The sequence below is a fragment of the Procambarus clarkii genome, chromosome 60 (assembly GCF_040958095.1).
Source record: "Procambarus clarkii isolate CNS0578487 chromosome 60, FALCON_Pclarkii_2.0, whole genome shotgun sequence".
In the NCBI taxonomy this organism is placed as follows: Eukaryota; Metazoa; Arthropoda; class Malacostraca; order Decapoda; family Cambaridae; genus Procambarus; species Procambarus clarkii.
The window spans coordinates 11599984-11623499 of NC_091209.1; the positions used below are offsets into that span (position 1 = coordinate 11599984).

Below are 23516 nucleotides of genomic sequence, written 5' to 3' on the forward strand. Positions count from 1 at the left end.
CTGTAAAAGCTGTAGAAGAGTCCTTGTTCCTATGAATATACATAAACTATTTCTCAATTATTATCGTGAGTGTAGCCATGAATATTATATAAAGTAAAAGGACACATGCATACATATAATCTACTTTTAATCCATTGGAATGAGAGTATATGCAGTTTAAAAAGCGATACATGTGTGTCTTAATAACAGGTATACATAAATTATATGTTGTTTGTGTAAACAAACACATTAATTTTGTTTCCTCATTCCCAGGTCTATGTTTTATGGGGGTGCTTGTCTCAGACATTTCCTCCTCCTAGATCGAAGCACTCCTCCACTTTCGAGAAACTTCCCTTTATTAGCAGTGTTCCTAACCCAGCCTTCAGGAACATTCCTTCCTTATACAGTACTTCTTTCCAACGGCAGGGCCCAGAAAGCGGTGACGACGTAACACCACAAAGACCATCCCTCCTCCTCACTTCCTTCCAGCTCCAGGCCCCCGAAGGAGAGGGGCAGCGACACAGCAGGGGTGGATCGGTGGTGGTGGACGTGTGGGCTGATGGGGTGTGTGGTGTCATTCTTGAGGTCACTGCGATCCTACCACGGGTCACATCTCACTCCACGACAGCTAGAACGACAGCGACGGCAGCGGTCACAAACCTCACAGTAAGTTGATATATCTCTCATATTATGTTGGTTGTCTGTGTTAATTTGTACTGCCTAATACTGTATGAAAAAACTTGCTTCACTGAATTGTTTCAAGCATAAGTTTGACAAATATATATAAGTGGCTGTGGCTGAGCCTTTATTTATTTTGTATTTATAAGTAGAGACAATGGGTTATTTTATTATGCATTTTGGTGATTAAATACTATACATTCTCAGTATAGTTCAGAGAGGGCTCGAATTTTGTAGTGCTAAAATTTCAGTATGAGGTTATTGTGATTTATGGTCTTAAAGGCTTGTGTTATTTCAGTGAACAGGCCCAATTGGGAAATCATCCTTATTAAGTGCTGAGTAGATAATATAAAGTAAAAAAAAAAAACATAATGGTACGCTTTCTGTGGAAGCTCTATTGGCTCCCTGAAGCTATCAAACTGGCATGTGCCAGTTTGTAATTATAAGCTCCCTGAAGCTATCAAATCAATATCAAATCAAATCATTCATCTACTTTTCCATTCATTTACTTTTCCATTCATTTACTCTTCCATTCATTTACTCGTCTTACCTATATCTGACCCTCTTTTTCTCCTTGCAGGAGCCGTCCCACACGCCCTCCCACACCTCCCAGTTCCCCTGAAGACGACGAGCGCCGCGCCCTCAGCTTCGATGGCGGCCACGCCTCATACAGCACCCCCACACCCATCTCACCACCCACGCCCAAGTCCAAGCCCAAGGCACCCAAACTCTTCAAGGGCAAAAGATAAAGGGTGACCTGCAAAGTGTGACAGGTTGATTTGTAAACTGCAACTTGCCGATCTGTAATGCATGATTTGCAATAAGCCGTCACAAGATATCGTTGCTACATGGCCGATATTGTGCAATTGTTCAGCCTGTTCAGGCTGGACATTGAGGCCAATGCATCGAAAACGTCAATATTACAGTGCTACAATTTTTCTATTACCTCACATTTTTAACAAATTGGTTGATTCCGTAAAAAATGCAACGTATTAGGTTGCCATCACTAATAGAGGCAACTATTAGGACGCAGAGGACACAGCTCGTTCTCTCGATTGGCTTAAAAATAGAAAGCTATAGCAAGAGTCATTAGGAATCAAGCTACAATATAAAAAAACAAAAAATGGAGTACTGTAGTTAGGCAAGTGTATGTGGAATTTTATTACTCATTTTAAATTAAATTGTAGGTTATTTGCTTCTGTATAATGAGACAGTCTGACATATGTATCAGCTGTAGCTGAACGAAGACCTTCCATTATAGGTTAGAACTTTCGCAAACTCAAATTTCCCAAAAGAATCCCTTTTTATTGAAGACAAATTTTCTAACACCGTCCAAACGTAAAATTAGGCCATTTATTTTTTTTAGCGTTGATGATTCATGTCAAGTGGCTCAATAAATCATGATTTTGTTTAATATGATTAATATACTGTAGTCATAAATGACACAATTTACTTGGACCGGTGTTCCGCCTCTCTATGAGATACATTCGACCATAGAACCATGAGGCTGCTGTGCTATATCACTCCTTGAAAGTGAGCTGGCTCTGTGGTAAACTGCCCTACAGAACATTGAGGCTGTGGTATACTGCCCCACAGAAATGTGACTATGGTGTATTGATCTAGAGAACAGTGGTGTGCTGTGGTATACTACCCCAATGGTATACTCCAAAGAACAGTATGTCTGAGATCTGCTCCAGAGAGCATATCTCATCAAAAATTTAAAAATACTGAACAGTTTGGAGGATATTGATCCAGACCGCTTCTTCAAAAGGTCAGATGTAACATAAACAAGGAGCAACAGTTTCAAGCTCAACAAGTCACAATGTAGTTTTTCACCCATAGGGTTATAAACCCATGGAATCTCTTACCTGCAGAAGCCATAAATGCCAAAACACTGCTGATTTTAAAAATCCAGCTCGATAAACTCATCAGGACAAATGGGGAAACATTTGACAAGCAATCAGCATCCTGTCCCTCATCGAGGCCACTGATGTTCGTCCTTCAGATGCAAAGATGACCATGACTTCAGTATATCAGGTTGGTGGCTGTGTGCCAGATGATGGAGGATGAGACCAATTTGGATACGGAAGGCTCGCCCACACATGGGACATTTGTGAGTGGGTGCTGCTGCAGTGGTATGACGGGGGTAGAAATAGCCTAAGTTACTCTGTCCCTTTGAAATGTATTTTATTGTCTCAATAAATGTACTTGAAGTTGCTGCAGAGGTGGAGATTGCCCTAGCTTTGCGTGCAGTGCGTTTCCTCTGGGCCTCTGCAGTCCGTTTATTTTCTGCTGCACGGGACCCCTGTGGTGACTTTGCTTTTCCAAGTTGGACGGTCCTGAAAAGCGACTCCTAAGTATTGGTGTTGATGTCCAAGCCTTTGAGGGTTACCTTGAGGCAGTCCTCGAGGCCACTAGTGAGATTGTGGCCCCTCAATTAAATTCAGGTAAATGAGGTGCTGTGGCTGAGGTACACTGCCCTACAGAGTAGTGGGAGTATGTAAGTGACATTATCAAAAGAAGGTACCCAGCGTGATAGACTACTGAGCACCATATGTCACAGAACAGTCAATAGGTTCTAAATATAATTCAGGATGCAAACATGTGCAAAAAAGATAGGATGATTGAAGTCGAAGTTACTGGAATTACCATGGATTTTACCTGAAGGCCACCATCTATTTAGTGACACAACAGGGACAGGAAACCAGTGGCTTGTCAAAGGTACCCCCATTTTTCCTCCAACTAGATTTTGAACTACAGTAATGCCTTGTCATCAACTCATGTTATGGAACATTGGAAAAGCAAGAATTATGATCAACCTGAAAATCAAGACATTCTATGAGGAGGTGTGCAACTGGGAGTGGAATAATGCAGTTTGAATAATAAGACGCAGGTCTTTGTACCATTAAGTACAGTACCGTATACAGTACCATGAGCGAGAGTTAAATGTGCGAGACTAATGAGGTCTAGCTAGAGCAGTTTCCCACCTATTACAGTGTGTGGTAGGAGGAAGGCCATAGAAAAATGTAGCATTTGATAGTATGTGGTTCATTAGTCATATTACTAAACCATCTCTCTCTCTCCCAGTTAATTGTAGATTGTATTTTGAATGATAGGGTAGAAATCAAAGTAAGGAGTTGATTTTTAGAGATAGGACGGATACAAACAGCATCAGCAGCAGCGATATCCATGAGGTCATTAGATGCAACATCAATTGGCTACAGACTCTGCAAAATTTGAATGTCTTATACTTAGCTGCATAAAAGCAGCAATGCACTGTGAGGCTTGCTGTACTGACCAAGAGAACCTTAGTGCTTTGTGGGTTTTTGAACGTTGGGGGCATAATAGCATTCTAATTGAAGGTATAGTAACTAATTTAGGTTACAGTAATGGTAATATTGCAAATAATTATAGTAAAAATAATGGCTGTATTATTCTGACAAGGTTTTGGCTGAGGGTGAAACTTGATAGGTATTCAATGCTAATAATTGTTTACAGTAGTTATAATTGTTACTATTAAAATTAAAAATAATGATAATACACTAAATACTGTAACACTTGATAATCTTAGTACCTGTATATATTTTTCAATAGCCTGAACATTCCTTTGCCAGTTTATGATTGAGCTAACCTTTGCAATACTGTACTCTATTCATGTGGTTTTACATACATTATCTTTGAATAAGCATATTAAAGGCATAATTTGAAGCTAAATTATTGTATAATTAACCCTCCTGGCAATTAAAATTAAAGAATTACAATTACTGAGAATTTGTTTCTGGAAAGGGTAATCAATATAGACCAAGGCTTTCAAATACATTAATGTCACTAAGGTTTTTGATACTGTTGACTACCACACAAAACACTGCCCCAGAAACTATAAGCATATGTTATTTGATAAAATACAGTTCACACACACACTACAATGAATTGACCTGAACTTAATAAAATCATACTGGAATAGAGCAGTCCAGCATGCTGCAAGGATCGTCAGGTTAGTATGTTCCTTAAAAAAAAAAAAAAAAAAAAAAAAAAAAAAAGTCTAGTCCTTTATTGTATAGTTAGTACATACATTGGCAAAGCTGTCAGTCTGAAATATATTGTGTGTACTACACCCCGTGTTCTTTTCTATATATTTAAGGATTTGTAAAGTATTATTAAAGGCTCTCATAATTTATCTCCAGGATGAAAAAGGAGGCTGTATTAATTTATAAACCAGAGTTGCTTAGATGTACAAGGTAGTATCCATCCCATTTGTTCTAACATACCATAGGGCATACCAGTAGGGTCAAGCAGTAAGGTTGTGGGGGTGACGAGCATTATTACTGCAATGCACTGTTAGTTTAACTTTCGTGATATGAATACTGTATTAATAATTGCCAATGTTTCCTGACCATTGCATGACCCTTAGAATATCTTACTGGATAAAGAAAACCAAAACAAAATTCTTGTCCCATTTTATAGTAGTGTGTAGTAAAGAGCACTGCATTCCAAATTTAGAACTACCAATATGTTTCTTTAGTAGTAGTTCAAATTTATACATTTGTAGTAAAATCCCAAATACAAAATAGTATTTACAATCACATTCTAGTAAGAAAGCAAAATGCTGACTGAAACAGCTGTGAAAATAAGCTACTGTTTATATACAGTATACTGTATGTATAAGTACTGTATGATTGTGTATGTGTATACAGTACAGTATTATATACTATACTATACAGTGAGACACTCAAAAATTCAGAACTCAGTACAATGGAAAACCCCAGAAATCCAAAAAGATTTTGCTACCAGAAATATGCAAATTCAGACAAAATTTTGCCATACTTTGCAGTATAGTATACAGTACAATATTGTACTGTATAGGGAAATCTGGATCAACTCTTATCTTTAACATTTGTTGATCTTATTTTTTCTTTTTTACTCCTGTATTCTATTATCTTTATGGTAAATATTACTCAAAAATAGCAAAGTTATAATTTACTGTAGTTAAACTGTATTAAAAATAATAACACAGCATATTGTGACTGGCTCAGTTCTAGCACACAGTGTGGACCTGTCCCAGCCATGCACATAGTATGGGCCTGACCCAGCCCCACACACACACACAGTATGGACCTGACCCAGCCACACACATGGTGTGAACCTGTCCCAGCCATGCGCACTTTGCTCTATTTGTATGGTTGACCTTCTATTACTCAGCAAATATTCATTAATTTTTCTTTGGATACTCTCTTCATCTGTGAGTAGAAAATATGTCTGCCAGCAAGAGAAGTCTGGTTAGACCAGGCAAAAGTAAGAGATGTATGTTAACATTGTAAGGACAAACGTACTAAAAGTGATTTTGACTGGGGAGTGAGACCACCCTTGGAGTATGGTATTGGCATTAGCAAACATTCTGAAATGTAAAGCAAGGTTTTCAAGAGATTGTTGCAAGGACAGAGTTCTGACGTCAAAGACAATGATATAATGGAACTCAGTGGCTGAAATTCGACGAGTTAAAGCACGAAATCCACATTATTAAATGGAGTCTTGAAAAAGATAAGTACAAAGTTATGATTTTAATAAATTTTCAATAACTCTACCTTTTATGATGTGTATACAATGCTGTTTAAATATTTAAAAATATAGATATGTTTTGTATGACAATGTCAAAAACAAAAGAAAATAAATATAAATTGTGAAGCAATATAAATTGTGATACCTATAGCCAAAAAATTAAAAAAAAAAATCTAGATTGGGTTCATATTGTCAAGGCTGTACATATGTGACTGTGAATAATGTGAATGAATGAATATGTGCATGTGTTTGTTACTGGAAAATCCCATATTGGCATGTTTGATTTCTGTGGTAGCAAATGGCTAGCCTTGATGACACTGAGTGTGAACAAAGATGAAGGCTACAAGCATATAAAAAAAAAACTTTAGTTGGCTGGCATAATATAAAAGCAACCTCAATACCATGTTATTAAGATTCATACAAACAACCATAGATTTCTTTTTTACAGATATGAGTGTTCCACACAGCAATGTGACAATGCACACTCACACAAAAATAATGCATATAAAGAAAAAAATGCATTATGCTTGAATGTGACTGATGTATGCACAGATATACACCTTGTCAAGAACAGAAGCCCATTTATGGCTTGTCAAGATATTTCTAACCAATAAAAAGTCTATGTCCAGCTTGTCACTTCACCAGTTAATGCCAATAAAATGAGGCTCGACCAGATTGAATAATATGCACATCAAGTCATGCCAATGGATATACAGTATATTATATACAGTACATAACTGCCTAACTCAGACCATTTGGGAATCAAACAAAGGCTGATAACAACATACCAAACCAGCCAAGTACCACGAGTCCCCCAACAGCTCATCCTCGTAAACAAAAGTCATATACTCATTAATCCAGTCGCCAAACCCCATTTATGAATAAAAACTGTTTACACACAACTCGACTGATAACATTCAAACAGTTCACGAACAGGGCTTTCTTGACAACCTCTGTTTGAACTGCGACACTAACTACTTCACCCACGTACTACAAATACAAATAATCGCCAACAGAAAGTAAATACCTAACCTATGCCTAACTTTACATAAAAATTTAACATACAATATTAACTTATTAGAATAAACCAATTTTTAATACACAATGTTAAAATTGATGAATGCATCTGCTGGAGGATGGCTGCCTAAAGATCCTAGCCTGAGGAAGGGTTACCCCCAAGCATATGTTGGGCCATTCTTAAGTCAGCTATGCTGTACATGCAAACTTGAAATTGTCCACCCAGTCTCACACATAACTTGTAGTTATATATTAAGTGGGGATTAATTTATTTGTTATTCCAAGATTTAAACTTACTACAGACCCTGCATTATGAATAAACAGCATGTAATTTACGCCGAATATTTTGGTCCCTAACAGGAACGCTCTTTATCCTCATTTTGGTGATATGTTTAAAATTCCTGTTTTTATTTTCATTATTACTGTAATTTAAATTTTGTGTATTATGCTATTCAACTACAGTATTACAAAAATACAATACTTAACTTTAAATACTTTTACGACCCTGAATAATTGAATTCGCACTCCTTAAAAGTTACAACCGTTTGGAATTGTGGAAGCATTTTAAATCATTCCAGGACACATTTACATTGGTTCAATTGCATAATCAAATATCATGTTTGAGTATATTTTGTATATTACCCCAATATTTTTTGTAAATAAGCTACCTGTACTGTCATGTCAAGTATATTTCTCTTTCTGTATCCCTGAATATGTAGAGATGTATAGTAGTAAACTAATGCATGTTCTGTCATCATTTTACATATACATACATGCATATAAACATACACACACACACTGTACAGTTTATATTTAGAATGTATTACTCTATATTAATTCAGTGCACCCTCAAAAATCAAGCCCTCTAAACAATGGATAAAATCCCTTCACCAGATTTTGCTGTTTAATATAGTATCTGGTAAAGATTAGGAACAGTCGGTCTTTGTCTTGGATTTTGATCACCAAAGGATGCAAAGGATAAAATGACTTTAGAGCATTACAAGGCAACCAAACATCAAGAGAAAATTGGCTTGTGAAAAGTAACTATAATCAGAGTATTAGGAGAGGAGTGGCAGTGAAAACATTAAAGTTAAAAGTATTTTTTGAAGCCCTATTCAGATTAGGACTTTTACAAAATTTAAGGAGTATGGCACTCCACAGGGTTAAGGTAGGCATGATACAAATTTCACAATGTGGACATGCAGAGGGAAAAGCCTGCAAGTGGGAATTCCATGTAGTAAAAGACTGCAAAGAAGTGAATAGGGGTTTCAATGGGGCAGTACAAGGATGAATGAAAGCATTGTAGTCCAGATGAAATATGAAAGTAAGTAATTATCAAAAGAAGGCACCAAACCGGGAAGGCTATGTAGCACCATCAAATGTGTGGAATAATCAGAGGGCGCTAAATATCACCAAGGATGCCAATACGAGAACAGAAACGCATAAAGGGAACGATATCAAAAGTATCCGATTCACCAAGAATTCTATCGAGGGACGATGGACAAGTGACCGCGAGGGAAGGTCGGAAAGCAAGACACACGCTCATCCTGGAAGTCAGGACATTCAACAAGGATATGCATGACGGTAAGAGGGACAATGCAATCTGGACAATAAGGAGCTGGGCGGCGCTCCAATAAATGACCGTGAGTTAAGCGAGTAGAAGTCAGAATAAGGAACGCCTTTGCAGGAAATAGGAAAAGTATGGATAGTCTCCTCAGTGGCAGCATACTCATGCTCATATGAGGAAACACTAATATGGCATGGAACCCAGCAAAACTCGACTGTCTTAAATCTGCTGGAGATTAAAAACAACCAAGGTTGAATTTTGACTACCACAGAATTGATAGGAATAAATGACTCCAGAGCCATGAGGGCACTGCGAGTCAATTACAACAATAAAGGAAAGTTGACAGCGAGAAAGCAGTTAATGAAGAGCATACAAAATTGCATAAAGTTCTGCCATGAAGATGTTAGTTTTTGGGGCAGACGACACATATAGGTGTGGTCAGGAAATGAAACGGAGTATCCTACACCATTGGCAGACTTACACCCATCTGTGAACACAAAATGCAAACCGAGGTCACAATTCCCTAACACAGAAGAAATGTGAATAGTCGGTACATAAAATTTGTAAGGTGCTGTACTTATTGACTCCCTTTTAGTTAAACTATTTAAGAAAAACCACTGCACAGTAAAAGACAGAGCAGTTATAATTTCATATAGCAAATTTATTCTGCCACCAGGTATTACTGTACCGACATTACCTCATCACCAGTGTGGAAATTGGCTATCATAATTTGTGTAAAGTATGTTCCCTCATGTTACATATTTCAACCATGATCGTTTTTATATAGTGTGTGTGTGTGTGTGTGTGTGTGTGTATGTATGTATGTATGTATGTATGTATGTATGTATGTATGTATGTATGTGTGTGTGTATATATATATATATATATATATATATATATATATATATATATATATATATATATATATATATATATATATATATATATATATATATATATATAATATATATATATATATTTTTTTTTTGGGGGGGGGGCATTTATTGGCTTGTGACATTGCTTCAAAGGCTGTTAAACAATAAACAAGTGCTCAAACATAAAGTATGTGGTTTCTATTTGCTACAACGACCTTAATCATGTTATTTAATGTGACTGACCTACATTAATGTGTACAAGTGTGTGATTACCTAAGTGTGATCTCAAATACACACATATATATATATAAAATATTATGTTATTTATTCCATGTTTTATCATGAATAAATAACATATGATGATTGTGTATTTATATCTTAAAACCAAAACTATATCCTTGTTTAAAGCAAATGTCTTCAAAAGCATCATGCAAAATTTTCTTAGAATATTAATGCGCTGCTGTAACTGCTTGCAGTGCAATGAAACCATCAGCTATAAATGTAGAATTTGCAACCAGCTGTCACAGGTTTGATTTTTTTGTGATTTTCTTTAAAATCTGGAAATTACGACAAAATTAAGTAACTAATTTAGCTTCCTGCAGTAGTAAAAAGGTAAGATTGTTGTTTACAAGTAAATTTATACAAATTTATAAGTAGCAGCTGTATATTATAAAACCATTTTTTCTCTAAAAGTGCAAGTAATTATCAAAAGAAGGCACCAAACCGGGAAGGCTATGTAGCACCATCAAATGTGCGGAATCATCAGAGGGCGCTAAATATCATCAAGGATGCCAATACGAGAACAGAAACACATAAGGCGAACGATACCAAAAGCATCCGATTCACCAAGAATTCTATCGAGGGACCAGCGACCACGAGGGACAGTCGGAAAACAAGACACACGCTTAGAGTGCAAATAGAACAGCAAAAAAGTCTATTGTTCAGGAACTAAAATATTGTTTGATATTAACTTGTGGTATGTCTATGGATAATATTTTAACATTCCATTTTCATACATTACTAAACAGCGATTATATTCTTGAACTGAATACACACGTTAACACCACAAACTTTCAAAATGCACCTATAACCAACCTTTTAAGCAATTACTCAAACTTGTACAACACACATTAAATTACACTTTCATGCAAAATAAGTATTTTTGCAACAAATATCTAATTATATAAATTAACAACATAAAATTTAGATAAGCAAGGATGTTGAAAACCAGATCACTAATTATATGGAAACCTTGCCACATACCATGAAGTTATTTCTCCCTTTATTGCACAGAAAGAGCTATTTGTCCAGCTCATTAATAATTAGTGTTAATACCAATGTAAGCAAATTATTTAACTTTAGATAAATTATTAATATATATATATATATATATATATAATGATAACTAAGAACAAAGACAGAGAATATAGCACTTTTTTTTTTTTTTTGCAAATTTCAATCATATTGCATTCACAAAATTATTGAAGTTAAGACAAAGCCCAACAATTAGCTGAGAAATTTGTCATTTCATTATCAAAGTAAATCAAATATTCAGATGGCCACCAGTGCGACAACCCCAATATGGAGAAGTCAAAAAGATTGTAAACATTACTTCTAAAGTGCTAGAGTAAAACAGCTACAATATTTTCCTCGGGATAAAATTCATTATACCTTGGCAGCAGAATAAGGCAAGATGGCTGGGTATTAAATTATCAAACTACCACTTTTAATTTTCAGTTGCGAGGCTAATTTTCCAAATTTTGATAGAAACATCTATTAATAACAAAAAGAAAAAGCTTTCAGCATCACAGAAGCTGAATATTAAGTCTGGCATGACAAAAAACTCTCTCTGTCATCACCATTCACTATACCTGCACACTTGTCAACCATAAAAAAATTACCGCATGTGAAAAATTACCTAAGGCTCAATGTCACTGATCAGTTTACAGAGGTACGGTCTGTTCTCATATATTGAGGTGCAAGTTGTCATGTTAGAGTAAAAGCACTGTTAACAAAGCTATATATACAGAGCTCCAGTTGGTAAGGTGTACAGCCTTATGGTAATGCTTAATTTGGTACTGGGAACATGAATGTTGCTAAATTTAAGGCAAACTCTGATCAGCCTCTATGATAACCCACAAGTACACACCTACACTAATGAATTAGTTTGCAATATTACAACATACATACATTATATACTGTGTGTATATATGTGTGTGTACTCACCTAATTGTGTGTGTGTGTGTGTGTATATATATGTCGCACCTAGTAGCCAGAACACACTTCTCGGCCTACTATGCAAGGCCCGATATGCCTAATAGGCCAAGTGATTTTCTTTATTTTCAATAAATTGTTTCCAATTACTTTATTTGAATTATTATTATTATATTATATTAAGAACATAAATTATTGACTTAATTGTGTTAGTTTAGGTTAGGTTAAGATAGGTTAGGTAGGGTTGGTAAGGTTCGGTCATATATCTATGTTAGTTTTAACTTAAATTTTAAAAAAAAATTAACTCATACATAATGAAATGGATAGCTTTATCATTTCATAAGAAAAAATATTGAAAAATATATAAAATCAGGATAACTTGGTATTAGGCAAATCGGGCCCTTGCATAGTAGGCCGAGTATGACGTTATGGCTACTAGGTGTATATATGTGTGTGTGTATGTATGTATGTATGTATGTATGTGTGTATGTGTGTGTATGTGTGTGTGTGTATATATATATATATATATAATATATATATATATATATATATATATATATATATATATATATATATATATATATATATATATATATAAATATATATATATATATTATATAATTTATATTTCTACCTAATTGGGCACGTTCCCTAATAAGCAGAGTTTTCCTGAAATTATATATTTTACTAAATTCTTTTCTTGTGGAATGATAAAGCTTTCCATTATATATGATTTTAATTTTTTTTAGATAAAACTAACATAGAAATTTCATCAAACCTATGCTAACCTAACATAACTTAGTCAGTAATTCATGTTCTTAATATAATAATATTAATTCAAATAAACAAATTTGAAAAGAAATATTTGAAAATAATGAAAATCGTCTGCCTGTTAGGCAAATCGTACCTTGCATATTAAGTAGGGCAGTTCTGGTTATTAGGTACAACATATATACTGTATATGTGTACAGTATATATATTATACACATACACATAATTATATATACTGTGTGTGTATATATATATAATTGAGCGTGTGTGTGTGTGTGTGTGTGTGCAAATAAATAAATAAAGATGAAATACAGTATATACAGGCTGCATATATATTGTATAACATTTGAATCGACTGTAATTCCTAAAGAAACCTAACCACAACATTGCAACACATGATCAGCATAGCAATGCTGCTACAGATACTGATTTGTTTTGGTCTACTTCTCAACCATGGAAGCTAAATATATAAGCTGCATATGCAGGAAGTACACTTTCGTTTTCATGTGACAAAAGGACGAGTCTTGGTACAGTGTTCTGTACAAGACCGTTATCCAGTTCACATATGATTAATGCCAACAAGCATTTCCTTGTATGAAAGAATTATTCTATAATTTGTTCTTTCTACTCTGATAACTATATAAAATGAGTTTTATCTAATAAATAAAAAAAATACTGTAAATTCAACAGACATCAAGATGATCTTGTATTTTTTTAATATCATTACATTCACTTTATTTATAAAATTAACAATGCATCATAATGCCATTTAAGTCAACAAATGTCTTAAAATGTACTGTACTGTATATATATAGTCTGCTTAGCAGTTACAACCCAAACCTACTGTAAAGGCTGAAAATTTTGGATTTTTTTTTCAGTTACTGTATTGTATTTACAAGATGGGCACAAGTCTGACATTACCATCTCCCATTCTCATTAAAGAAATGTTGAACTTGAAGGTTCATAAATATATAGGTTCTGGATGCAAGGCTATAACTCTAATGAAAGTGTAATCATTAAATAAAGCGGTAAATCTCAAGTTCAGAATATATATCACTTGAGATAATCCATTAATAGTGCTTCGCAGAAATTTCAGTCTTAACAGTAACTTTTGTTAGTTCATAGCAGTGAGGAGAAAATAAAATAATGCATTTTTTTGTTCAACCATAACAACTCGAAAAGTTAAGAGAATTTACAATATAAATAAGTTATTTCACTTAAAATCTACTTTTGGACCTGCTATAAAATTAAACCTAATTATAATAAATAGTAATGATAATATTGCATACTTTTTACCTAATACAAACTCTTTGGAGATACATTTGCAGAAGAGTTTGAATACAGTATACAGCAAGTTATGAAAACTACCACAGAATGAGAACTTTTATTAACATATCCCTGGTGTTTCTGAGGTTCCACTCAAACTCAACAGCAGATAAAACCCTAATAAAGGCAAGGGTGATGAGAAGAAAATGGAGACCCTGTACAAACAAATGTGATATATAAGAATACATCTATGAAACCTATTTACAATTTGAAGATAAAATATAGAACTGATGATAATAAATCAAGTAAAATAGTTTTGAATATGCATTACAATAACGTTATGAGAACACGGCTATTGAGGCGTCGGTAATATTATAAAAGGAAGGGATTTTCGTCTTGGGAGGCAGCAGCAGGTGCCATTCCAAACCCAATGGACGGCTGAGGGGAACCCCATGGTCCAGGGGATGACCCAGTGGTATGAGCAGGAGCACCAGCATTGGATGGAGGCAAACCCACAATGCCTGTAGATCTTAGCTGATTCATGGAAGGCTTTGGGGCTTGTTGAGCTTGGAAGGGGTTCGGAGGGCTGGGAGCACTGAATGGATTCACACCTGCAAAAGATGAGGGCGCGAGGCCAGGTGTAGCGAAAGGATTGGTGGTGGTAGTGGTGGTGGTGGTGTTGAGGTTGTTGTTGATGAAGGAAGAGTTGGAGTTATTCGTGGAGTTCAATGGGGAGGCTCCTGTTTGGGAGATACAAGCCACACACAAATCTTTTTAGATTAATTTAGAACATAATGAAAAGTAATAAAATCCAGATCATGCTTTGACTGACATGATTTTATTGATTTTCATTAGTTACTCAAATTCGTCAAACAATAATTAAAAATATTTAAAACCGTATATCAGAATAGAAAATTAGATGTTTAAATTCTTTTTAATAGTTACTTGATCCAGTTATCTCAAAATTGAAATCAATATACTGTTCTTATGAAGCTAATGACAAATTTGCACATGAAATCATATAATATTTACCTGCGAGATGAAATGAATTTGCTAGACTTTGTCTGATCTAGATATTTACCATACAAAAATGGTAATCCAAATAAAGTACTATAATCAAAATATAAAAAAAAAAAAAAAAATTAGATAATACATGGTAAAACCTCAAATATCAGCAACACGCAATGAAAACCTAACTACTGTACAGTATTTTGAAACTATTAGGCAAATATTTTTTGGTCAATGCCGACATTGACCAAACGGATAAGAAAAATAAACCTTGTGTAAAGAAAATAACAATGAAGTATTTTTTACTGAACCCTTGAATTGCATGGGTGTAGATAATGCAACATTCTATAACTAGTTGTTCTTTCAACACAGCATGAGTTTAAACTGTGTGAATTAAAATCTGAGGTGTTCTTTCAAAATCAAAATTAAAATGAATTCAAGGGTGGTCTGCTGCATGTAAATTGGCATAATGTGAATTATTTGTAAAGCTATACAGTATAAATATATAAATGTGCTAAAAACAGAAGAAATACAATACTGTATTTATTTTATGTGAAAATAATAGTGAACTGGCTATCAGGACACGACTAAGGGCAGTTTTATTTGCATATTTGCACATGTGTGTATGTATCCTCATCTTGGACTGTATTTATACTAGATGGACTGCTCTAGTCTTGTATGCTTTGAAGATACATAAACATACTAGAGCAATCCCTCCCTCTAGTATGATTACATTTCAAGGTCAAGATATTAAATAGAGCAAATGACACCACACCTACTCTGCTTCCCTCACTTACATAGTAAAACACATTTTCTAAGTTATAATAACAATTACTGTATATCTATACGTATTCATTTCAGTACAATACTATATACTCAATTTAAGGTATTTTTGTGTGTGTGTGTGTGCGCGCGCGTTCGTGCAGAATCGAACAATTAGCTCTTGGACCCCACTTTTCTAACCAATCTCTAACCAATCTATTTTACCTCTATTATGTCTACTACTAATTTTTCTCTCTAACACACGCGTGCACACATACATATCCCCAAGAAGCAACTCATAGCAGCTGTCTTAACTTCCTGGTACCTATTTGCTGCTAAGCAAACAGGTGCATCAGGGTGAAAGAAACTCTGTCCATTTGTTTCTGCCTCCACCGGGACTCGAACCCAGGCCCTTAGGACTATGATCCCCGAGCACTGTTCACTCGGCCACGAGGCCCCCAGGTATGTGTTTGTATTTACTTTGTGTATCTGCAAAATCGAACTACTAGCTCTTGGACCCCGCCTTTCTAACCAATCTATTTTACATCTATTATGTCTACTACATATATTTCTAACACACATACGCAAACACAGGAAGCAACCCGTAGCAGCTGTCTAACTCCCAGATACCTATTTACTACTAGGTGAGCAGGGACATCAGGGTGAAAAACTCTGGCCATTTGCTTCCACCTCAGCCTGGAATCGCCATTAGGACTACAACACCAGCCGCGAGGTGTGCGCGTGCGTGCATAATTACCTAAGTGTAGGGTAATTACACACGCACTTAGGTACTGTAATTATATAAGTGTGTGTGTGTGTGTGTGAGGGAGATATTGAAATGCAAGTAATAAAATTACTTTGGGAGGCCTAAGGTATGCATCCCTCGCACAAATCAAGGATTTACTGTATACAGGGGTAAATGTTAAATCAAAATAAAATTTATGGGAATTATATATTGGGCTAAATGATTGAAGGAAAGTTAAAAGATGTCTTTTTACCATTTCCAGTTATGCACCTGTTCCAAGGTAAATCCAATTTATTAAACTGGCTCTAAATGTTCCAAAAAGCTTATCATTTAATACTGACTGTAACAAAATCATGAATAAAAACCATTCTGGAGGAGGCAAACAGTGGCTTCTGTAGCTAGCTGCATTGAGACAGCTCCACACCAATAAGTCACATCAGCCCATGCAAGTTTCTTTAAAGCTTTTTCGGTTTGATTCCGGCTCATTGCTTGTTCGCAGTTTACCCTGGGTAGTTTTTTACCCAAACGCTACTTTTAGATGCCCATGTTTTGCCCTACCATGATACCTGGCTGGTTTGGGTCCCCCAGCCAGTCTGCATGCCAAGGTTTCTTTCTTTCCTAGCTTGCCAAGTTAGAGTTTCTGATGTTCTGTTGGAGGTCTCGGGTCAGTTAAGTTCAGACAGGGTTGGGTCTGGCCTGGCTTTCCTTTCATTACTAGTGGCAGCTCTACTTTGCCTTGGCCACTGTCTGGTGTTGGAGAGGCCCTAGATTACCCAACATTGAGCATTTGTGCCGGAGCCTGAACATTGCCTCATCTTTAACATGGTGTTCCTCACAGGCAGTTTTTGGCTCTGATCGTTATTCTGGTTCCTCTGGTTCTGTGTTTTGGCACCGCTAGGATCATTGGGTGCGAACTCTGTCTGCACTTCACTAGATTTTGGTTCATCTGTTTCCTCTTTAGGAATTGATTCTATGGCGCTTTCTACCTCCGTCACATGTGAGTACAGGCCTTGGGTTGGGGATCTTTGACAATCTGTCACTAGGCTACTAATGGTCCCCTCCTTCGGGTGCACTGTACAAATCACAAATTTGTCAGTGTGGCAGCACTATGACAAATCATCTGACAGCATCTCGATGGTTTATTGTCTGAAGTGCGGGGATGGGGTCACTTCTGTCCTTTCCTCTTTGGTGTTGGATTTTCTAAGTAGCTTGTCTTCGGGTTTCTTGAGTTATGATTCTCGGCATGATTCCCATGTGGGGTGCCCCTTTCTCATTTCCATCCACGATGCCCTTCTGTTGGCTCTGCAAGACATTCAGGCTCCCACAAGATGGACCTCTTCTGTTTGATGTGGCTCTGTTTCCTGGATTGCAAGGTTTTATACAGTGGTTGTTTTTTGGCTGATCTAGTTGTAATGATTTTCTCTCTTCCCACCAGTTCAGCTGGTGTGCTACTGACAAATTTTACAGAGCAAAGTTTAATTTTCACCTATTTTATAACTAAGAAAGTTTTCACCCTCATCCCAAGAATTTCAAACACCCCATCCCCTACACATTATTTTTCAAGGGTAGGCCATTACCCCGAGGGCATAAATGAATCCGGCCCATTGACTAGTTATTCCATGCCCAAGTTTTGTTAGCTCAAGATTTTCGATGAAATATCTTGGAAACCTGTTCCAATCAGTAGAGATAATGTATATGGTCTCTGTTTTCATTATAACATTTCTGCTCCCTCCACTAAACAAAACTCAAATTTAGCCATTTCCGAAATAAAAACCATCCACAAAAAAAAGGTAGTAAATTAACTACATTAAATACTACGTTAAGTACATTAACTTTTCCCGAGCACAAACTATACAGTATCTTCAGGCCCTGCTTTCTGATATTTGTTATTAACACTTGAAAAAACCAGTGTTGAATGTAATGAAACATCATTTTCTGGGTGAGCCCGGAGGCTCCCTGGAACTATTGAATTGATATGCGATATATTAGGCACAAGGAGCCTATGGAAACTCCTGTGTGGTTGGGGGCATTCCATGTCTGCCATCGACCGGGGTTAGGCACCTAGAAAGCTTCCAACCCCAACTCGAAGGGCCAGCCCCCGAAGCTGCCCGAGTCTCATCACCGACTAAACACCACCACAACTCCGAAACCCTCAGACGTTTCGGAGCCAGGAGTGGGGGTGTTGAAGCAGGGCGAATGCCAACTGGGTAAGGCCCCCCAAGCAAGAGTCCCTATAACCAAACTGGGGCAGCCTTAAGGCACCTGAGTGGACAACCAACCTCGTGTGTTGCAGCACCCTAAACAGAGCATGCAACGCAGATGCTGCCTGTACCCGAACCTCAATGTCAATATAATGGGTAAATTGGAGCACTAGCAGAGAGCATATCTTGCAAGACTCCAGGTCAAAGGTGTCGTTGACCCAACAGGCAGCATGACGAAGGTAAAAAAGGTGACTGTCACCCTGAGACAAGGGCACAGAGCAACCTTCAAACTCACACAAGGCGAGCTGGAACTCAGAAGATGCATCCATCAGTCTACTGAGCCCTAACAGGGTTTTCCAGGGCCCGCAGGCTGACTGCTACGGGAAGCCCAGGCAAGGTGCTTCAAAGCCGGTTAAACCCAAGAACTAACAAAGGGGGATGAGCTAAAACTGAACCCCTGCGACATGTACAATCACGGGGGCCTAGAGGACGGCCACCAAAATACTGTACCTTAACTGGACCAATAGCCAAACAAGGCAGACCCCCCTCCAGGCAAGGAAAATAAAAATAAAAGAAAAATCCTGCAAAAGTATCACGTTACCAGAAGAAACAGAAATACGGCCGCTGCGTTGCTAGGCAAGCTGTGCAGGAACCTGGCCCCCCACCTTTCCAGCAACAATACCACTTCCTGCCCAAGGTCAAACAAAGGCCATGAAACCCCAGCTGGCCCCTAGGGCAAGGTAAACACCGAGCAGCAAGAATCCCTATGCAAGTGGGATCCCGAAGGTACTATGGCAGGTAACCCTAACACCCAAGGGTAGTACTTACAGAGCACTTAAGGAAGGTAGCCTTAAGCACATGCAGCCCCAGTACACTGAAGTTACACTTGGTCACTGTACCACAAAACAGCAGAGAATACCGCCAAGGCAAAACACTGCCAAGAAATCGAGTTCAGAGTTGATGACTGCCCCAGATCGCATCAGCCAACGTATTAGAGGTGTGAGTAGCTAGCGTAATGGGGTCCAGGGCTTCCCCCTCCCCCTCCCAGGAAGGGGAGGGTTGCACGAACAAGAGGTGCTGCAGCAGTGTATGACATTTCCTTGTTTCCTTGGGTGTTGGGGAAGTTCTGCCTCTCTATTTAGTTTTTGGTAACAATTTTCTTACCAAGTGGGGTTTGTTTTGTTATGCCTACCTTTCTGGGTGCCTAACCCTGGTCAATGGCAGACATGGAATGCCCCAACCACATGGAGGTTTCCATACGCCATTGCTCCCATGCCTCTCTGAGGGGGCCAGGTTCTGGCTCGTGGTTCCGGTAGGCTGAACTCCAATTAATTGATGCCCCAGACTAATAAATCGCATATCAGTCCAATAGTTCCAGGGAGCTGACGGGGCTCCCCACAGAAAACAAATTTTTAAGGATATCAATACTATATATTGTATCAAGTCTGTATTGTGTATTAAGTCAATACTGTATTCAAGTCTGACCGAGTGAAACTCTTCTCCCTCAAAATAAAATCTTGCTATACAATGTTTTAATCAATGTAATATAGAATACCATATCAAAATCATTTTGCATTAATGATAGAAATGCTGGGAGTCATAAAGACATGTTGAACCCCTGACTGCACTGGGCTACGTTGTTGCACTCTCTTTGAAGCACAAGAAAAGACAAATTCCAGTAGACTGAAAATCCTTTTAATAACTCTCTACCTATCATGGTTTAGCTGTCATGGCCTGGAGAAGTTATATGGACTTAAGCGAGGTGCCAGAAGGGAATAACGTTCTTCATTTATTTTCATAGTTTCACACCGTATTTACTAAAATATTTTCATGCTCACATCACATGCTGTACTGATGTGTCAATAGCGGTACAGTACTGTATTCATTATGCATAACTTTCGAAATATAGGCATGTATACCCAATACATGTATATGCATACCTTGTATTTATTCATAAAAAAGTAAACCAACAATATATACAGTGTACACACACACACATTCTTTCATGATGGCAAATTCTTTCATGAATTTAATTGGACAGACCTCTTAATAGGCAAGGAAGAAAATGAGATGTATGCCAAGTTTTGTGAACTATATGATGAATGCACACAAACATACATACCATAACAGAGATGCAGAACCTAAAAACAGGATTGGTTCAACAGAAATTGTGTGAGTGCCAGAGAAGAAAAGACAAGGAAATGGGTACAATATAGGCAGAGGCCTAACCCTCAAACATACCAGCATTACAAGCAAGCAAGAAACAAATACACAGTAGTGAGATGAGAGGCATAAATGGTACGACGTTGAGAAATGTCATTTCTCAACTTAACGTTGAGAAAGGGGTAGCAGACAAATGTAAAACATTTCCAGGCCTTTTCTATAAATTCATTAGAAGCAAGCTACATGTAAAGGATAAAATCCAGAGATTGAAAATAGGGAAAAGGTTTACTGAGAATGAAAAAGTAATTTGTGAAATGCTAAATGAACAGTTCCAAAAGTGTGTTTGTACAAAATGAGGATTTCAAAGAGCCAGACTCAATGCCAATTCCAGAGCACATCATGGAATACATAGAGGTATCTCAAGACGAAGTCGAAAAATTACTCGAAGGGCTAAGAAGAAATAAAGCAGGTGGACCAGATGGAGTTTCACCCTGGGTGCTATGAGAATGTGCAACCGACCTGAGCATTCCACTCTAATTAATATTTCAAACATCCTTGTGCATTGAAATCTTAGCAGATACATGAAAAACGCATAGTTCCAATCTATAAAAATGGTAGCCAAAAAGACCCCTCTAAATTATAGACCCATATCATTAACAAGTGTGGTACTGTAGTCAACACACTAGAAACAATAGTTAAAGCCAAATGGGTTGAATACCTAGAGAGTAATGACATAATAAGGAATAGACAGTATAGTTTTCAAACAGGAAGAAACTGCGTAAAAAATCTCTTAGTTTTATGACAAGAGCCACAGAGATTTTACAGGAAAGAGATGGTTGAGTTGACTTTATCTGGACTTAAAAAAGACTTTTGACAGAGTCCCACACAAGAGGTTGTTTTGAAAACTGGAACATGCTCGAGGGGTGACAGGGAGACTTCTGACATGAATGAAAATTTTTCTGATAGACATATGAGGGCAATAATCAGAAGCTTAGTATCTGACTAGAGGAGTGTTACTAGCAGAGTACCACAGGGTTCAGTTCTTGCACCAGTAATGTTCATCATCTACAGTACATAAACGATCTACCAGAAGGAATACAGAATTATATGAGCATGTTTGCAGATGATGCTAAGATACTGGGGAAGATAAAAGGCGCAGACGATTGTCATGCCCTTCAAATTGATCTAGATAAAGTAAGGGCTTGGAGCGACATATGGCAAATAGAATTAAATGTGAATAAATGCCACGTTATGGAATGTGGAATCGGAGAAAATAGACCACACACAACTTACAAATTACTGAATGTGGAAAGGAATTAAAGAACTAATAAAGAACAAGATTCAGGGGTGGATTTGGATAGTAAACTGTCACTAGAGGAACACACACACTACTACGAGCTGAGGAAAGGCTAAAGGAGCTGAACCTCACATCCCTGGAAAACAGAAGAGTAAGGGGAGACATGATAACCACCTACAAAATTCTCAGGGGAATTGACAGGGTGGACAAAGACAAACTCTTCAGCACGGGTGGGACACGAACAAGGGGACACAGGTGGAAACTTAGTACCCAGATGAGCCACAGAGACGTTAGAAAGAATTTTTTCAGTGTCAGAGTAGTTAATAAATGGAATGCACTAGGAAGTGATGTGGTGGAGGCTGACTCCATACACAGTTTCAAATGTAGGTATGATAGAGCCCAGTAGGCTCAGGAATCTGTACACCAGTTGATTGACAGTTGAGAGGCGGGACCAAAGAGCCAAAGCTCAACCCCCGCAAGCACAATTAGGTGAGTACAATTAGGTGAGTACACAGAACATTATGAGAAGAGCGTACAGTATGAGTCACTTTCCAACTTCAGACTTGGTTTTTAATTACATGGATGGTGAAATACTAAAGAAACTGTTCATGACTTTTATGAGACCAAAATTGGAATATGCAGCCCAAATTTCAAGAAGTACATTAATAAACTGGAAAAGGTGCAAAGGCATGCTACAAAATGGCTTCAAGAACTGAAAACAAGTTACGAGGAGTGGCTAGAAGCATTAAATATGCCAAAACTTGAAGATAGAAGAAAAAAAAAGAGGTAATTTAATTACTTACAAAATAATAACAGGAATTGACCAAATTGACAAAGAGGAATTCTTGAAACTAGGAACTTTAAAAACAAGAGGACACAGATTCAAGCTAAGGAAACAAAGGTGCCAAAAAAAAAGTTAGAAAGTTTTCTTTTGCAAACTGAGTGGTAGACGGATGGAACAAGTTAGGCGAGAATGTGGAGGAGACAAAAACCGTCAGTAGTTTCAAAGCGTTATATGACGGTGTACTGGGAAGATGGGACACTGAGCATAGCTCTCATCCTGTAATTACACTTGGGTAATTACACATACATACACACACACATGGGACACCACGAGCGTAGCTCTCATCCTGCAACTACACTTAGGTAATTACACCTTAATCTTATAATTGCATATAGCACACATTTTGCATGCAAATATATTTGCATGGATATCACCGATTTGCTATTATTAAAAGTTCAATGGTTCCTAGCATGGCACTCTATGCATTCAATCATTGGCTGGTGATATGCCAGACATGGTAGGGAGACTTAGGGACTCAGGATTTTTCCAAATATGCAAACGATCAACAGGTCTCTAGTGTCAAATGACAGCCCCCTTAGAACAGGTGGAGGTTTTGAATAAAATTGGAAACCT

General features: G+C 37.3%; 1 protein-coding gene and 1 long non-coding RNA gene across 5 annotated transcripts in view; one reads left to right on the top strand and one right to left on the bottom strand.

Annotated features, from left to right (window-relative positions):
• The window catches only part of LOC123766878 (uncharacterized), a 12996-nt gene extending 8625 nt beyond the window's left edge, over nt 1-4371 (top strand). Inside the window, exons 2-3 of the long non-coding RNA XR_006773878.2 lie at nt 406-645; nt 1238-4371. This is a non-coding gene — a long non-coding RNA (uncharacterized lncRNA). The remainder of the gene's footprint in view (nt 1-405; nt 646-1237) is intronic.
• An 8962-nt stretch (nt 4372-13333) lies between these two features.
• The window catches only part of LOC123766873 (epsin-1), a 31054-nt gene continuing 20871 nt past the window's right edge, over nt 13334-23516 (bottom strand). For all 4 annotated transcript variants that reach the window (XR_011223343.1, XM_069307495.1, XM_069307497.1 and 1 more), the window contains one exon: nt 13334-14663. Coding sequence is in view for 3 of the 4 variants with exons in the window: in XM_069307495.1 (XP_069163596.1) it covers nt 14296-14663 (368 nt within the window). In the remaining variant the exon portion in view is untranslated. The remainder of the gene's footprint in view (nt 14664-23516) is intronic.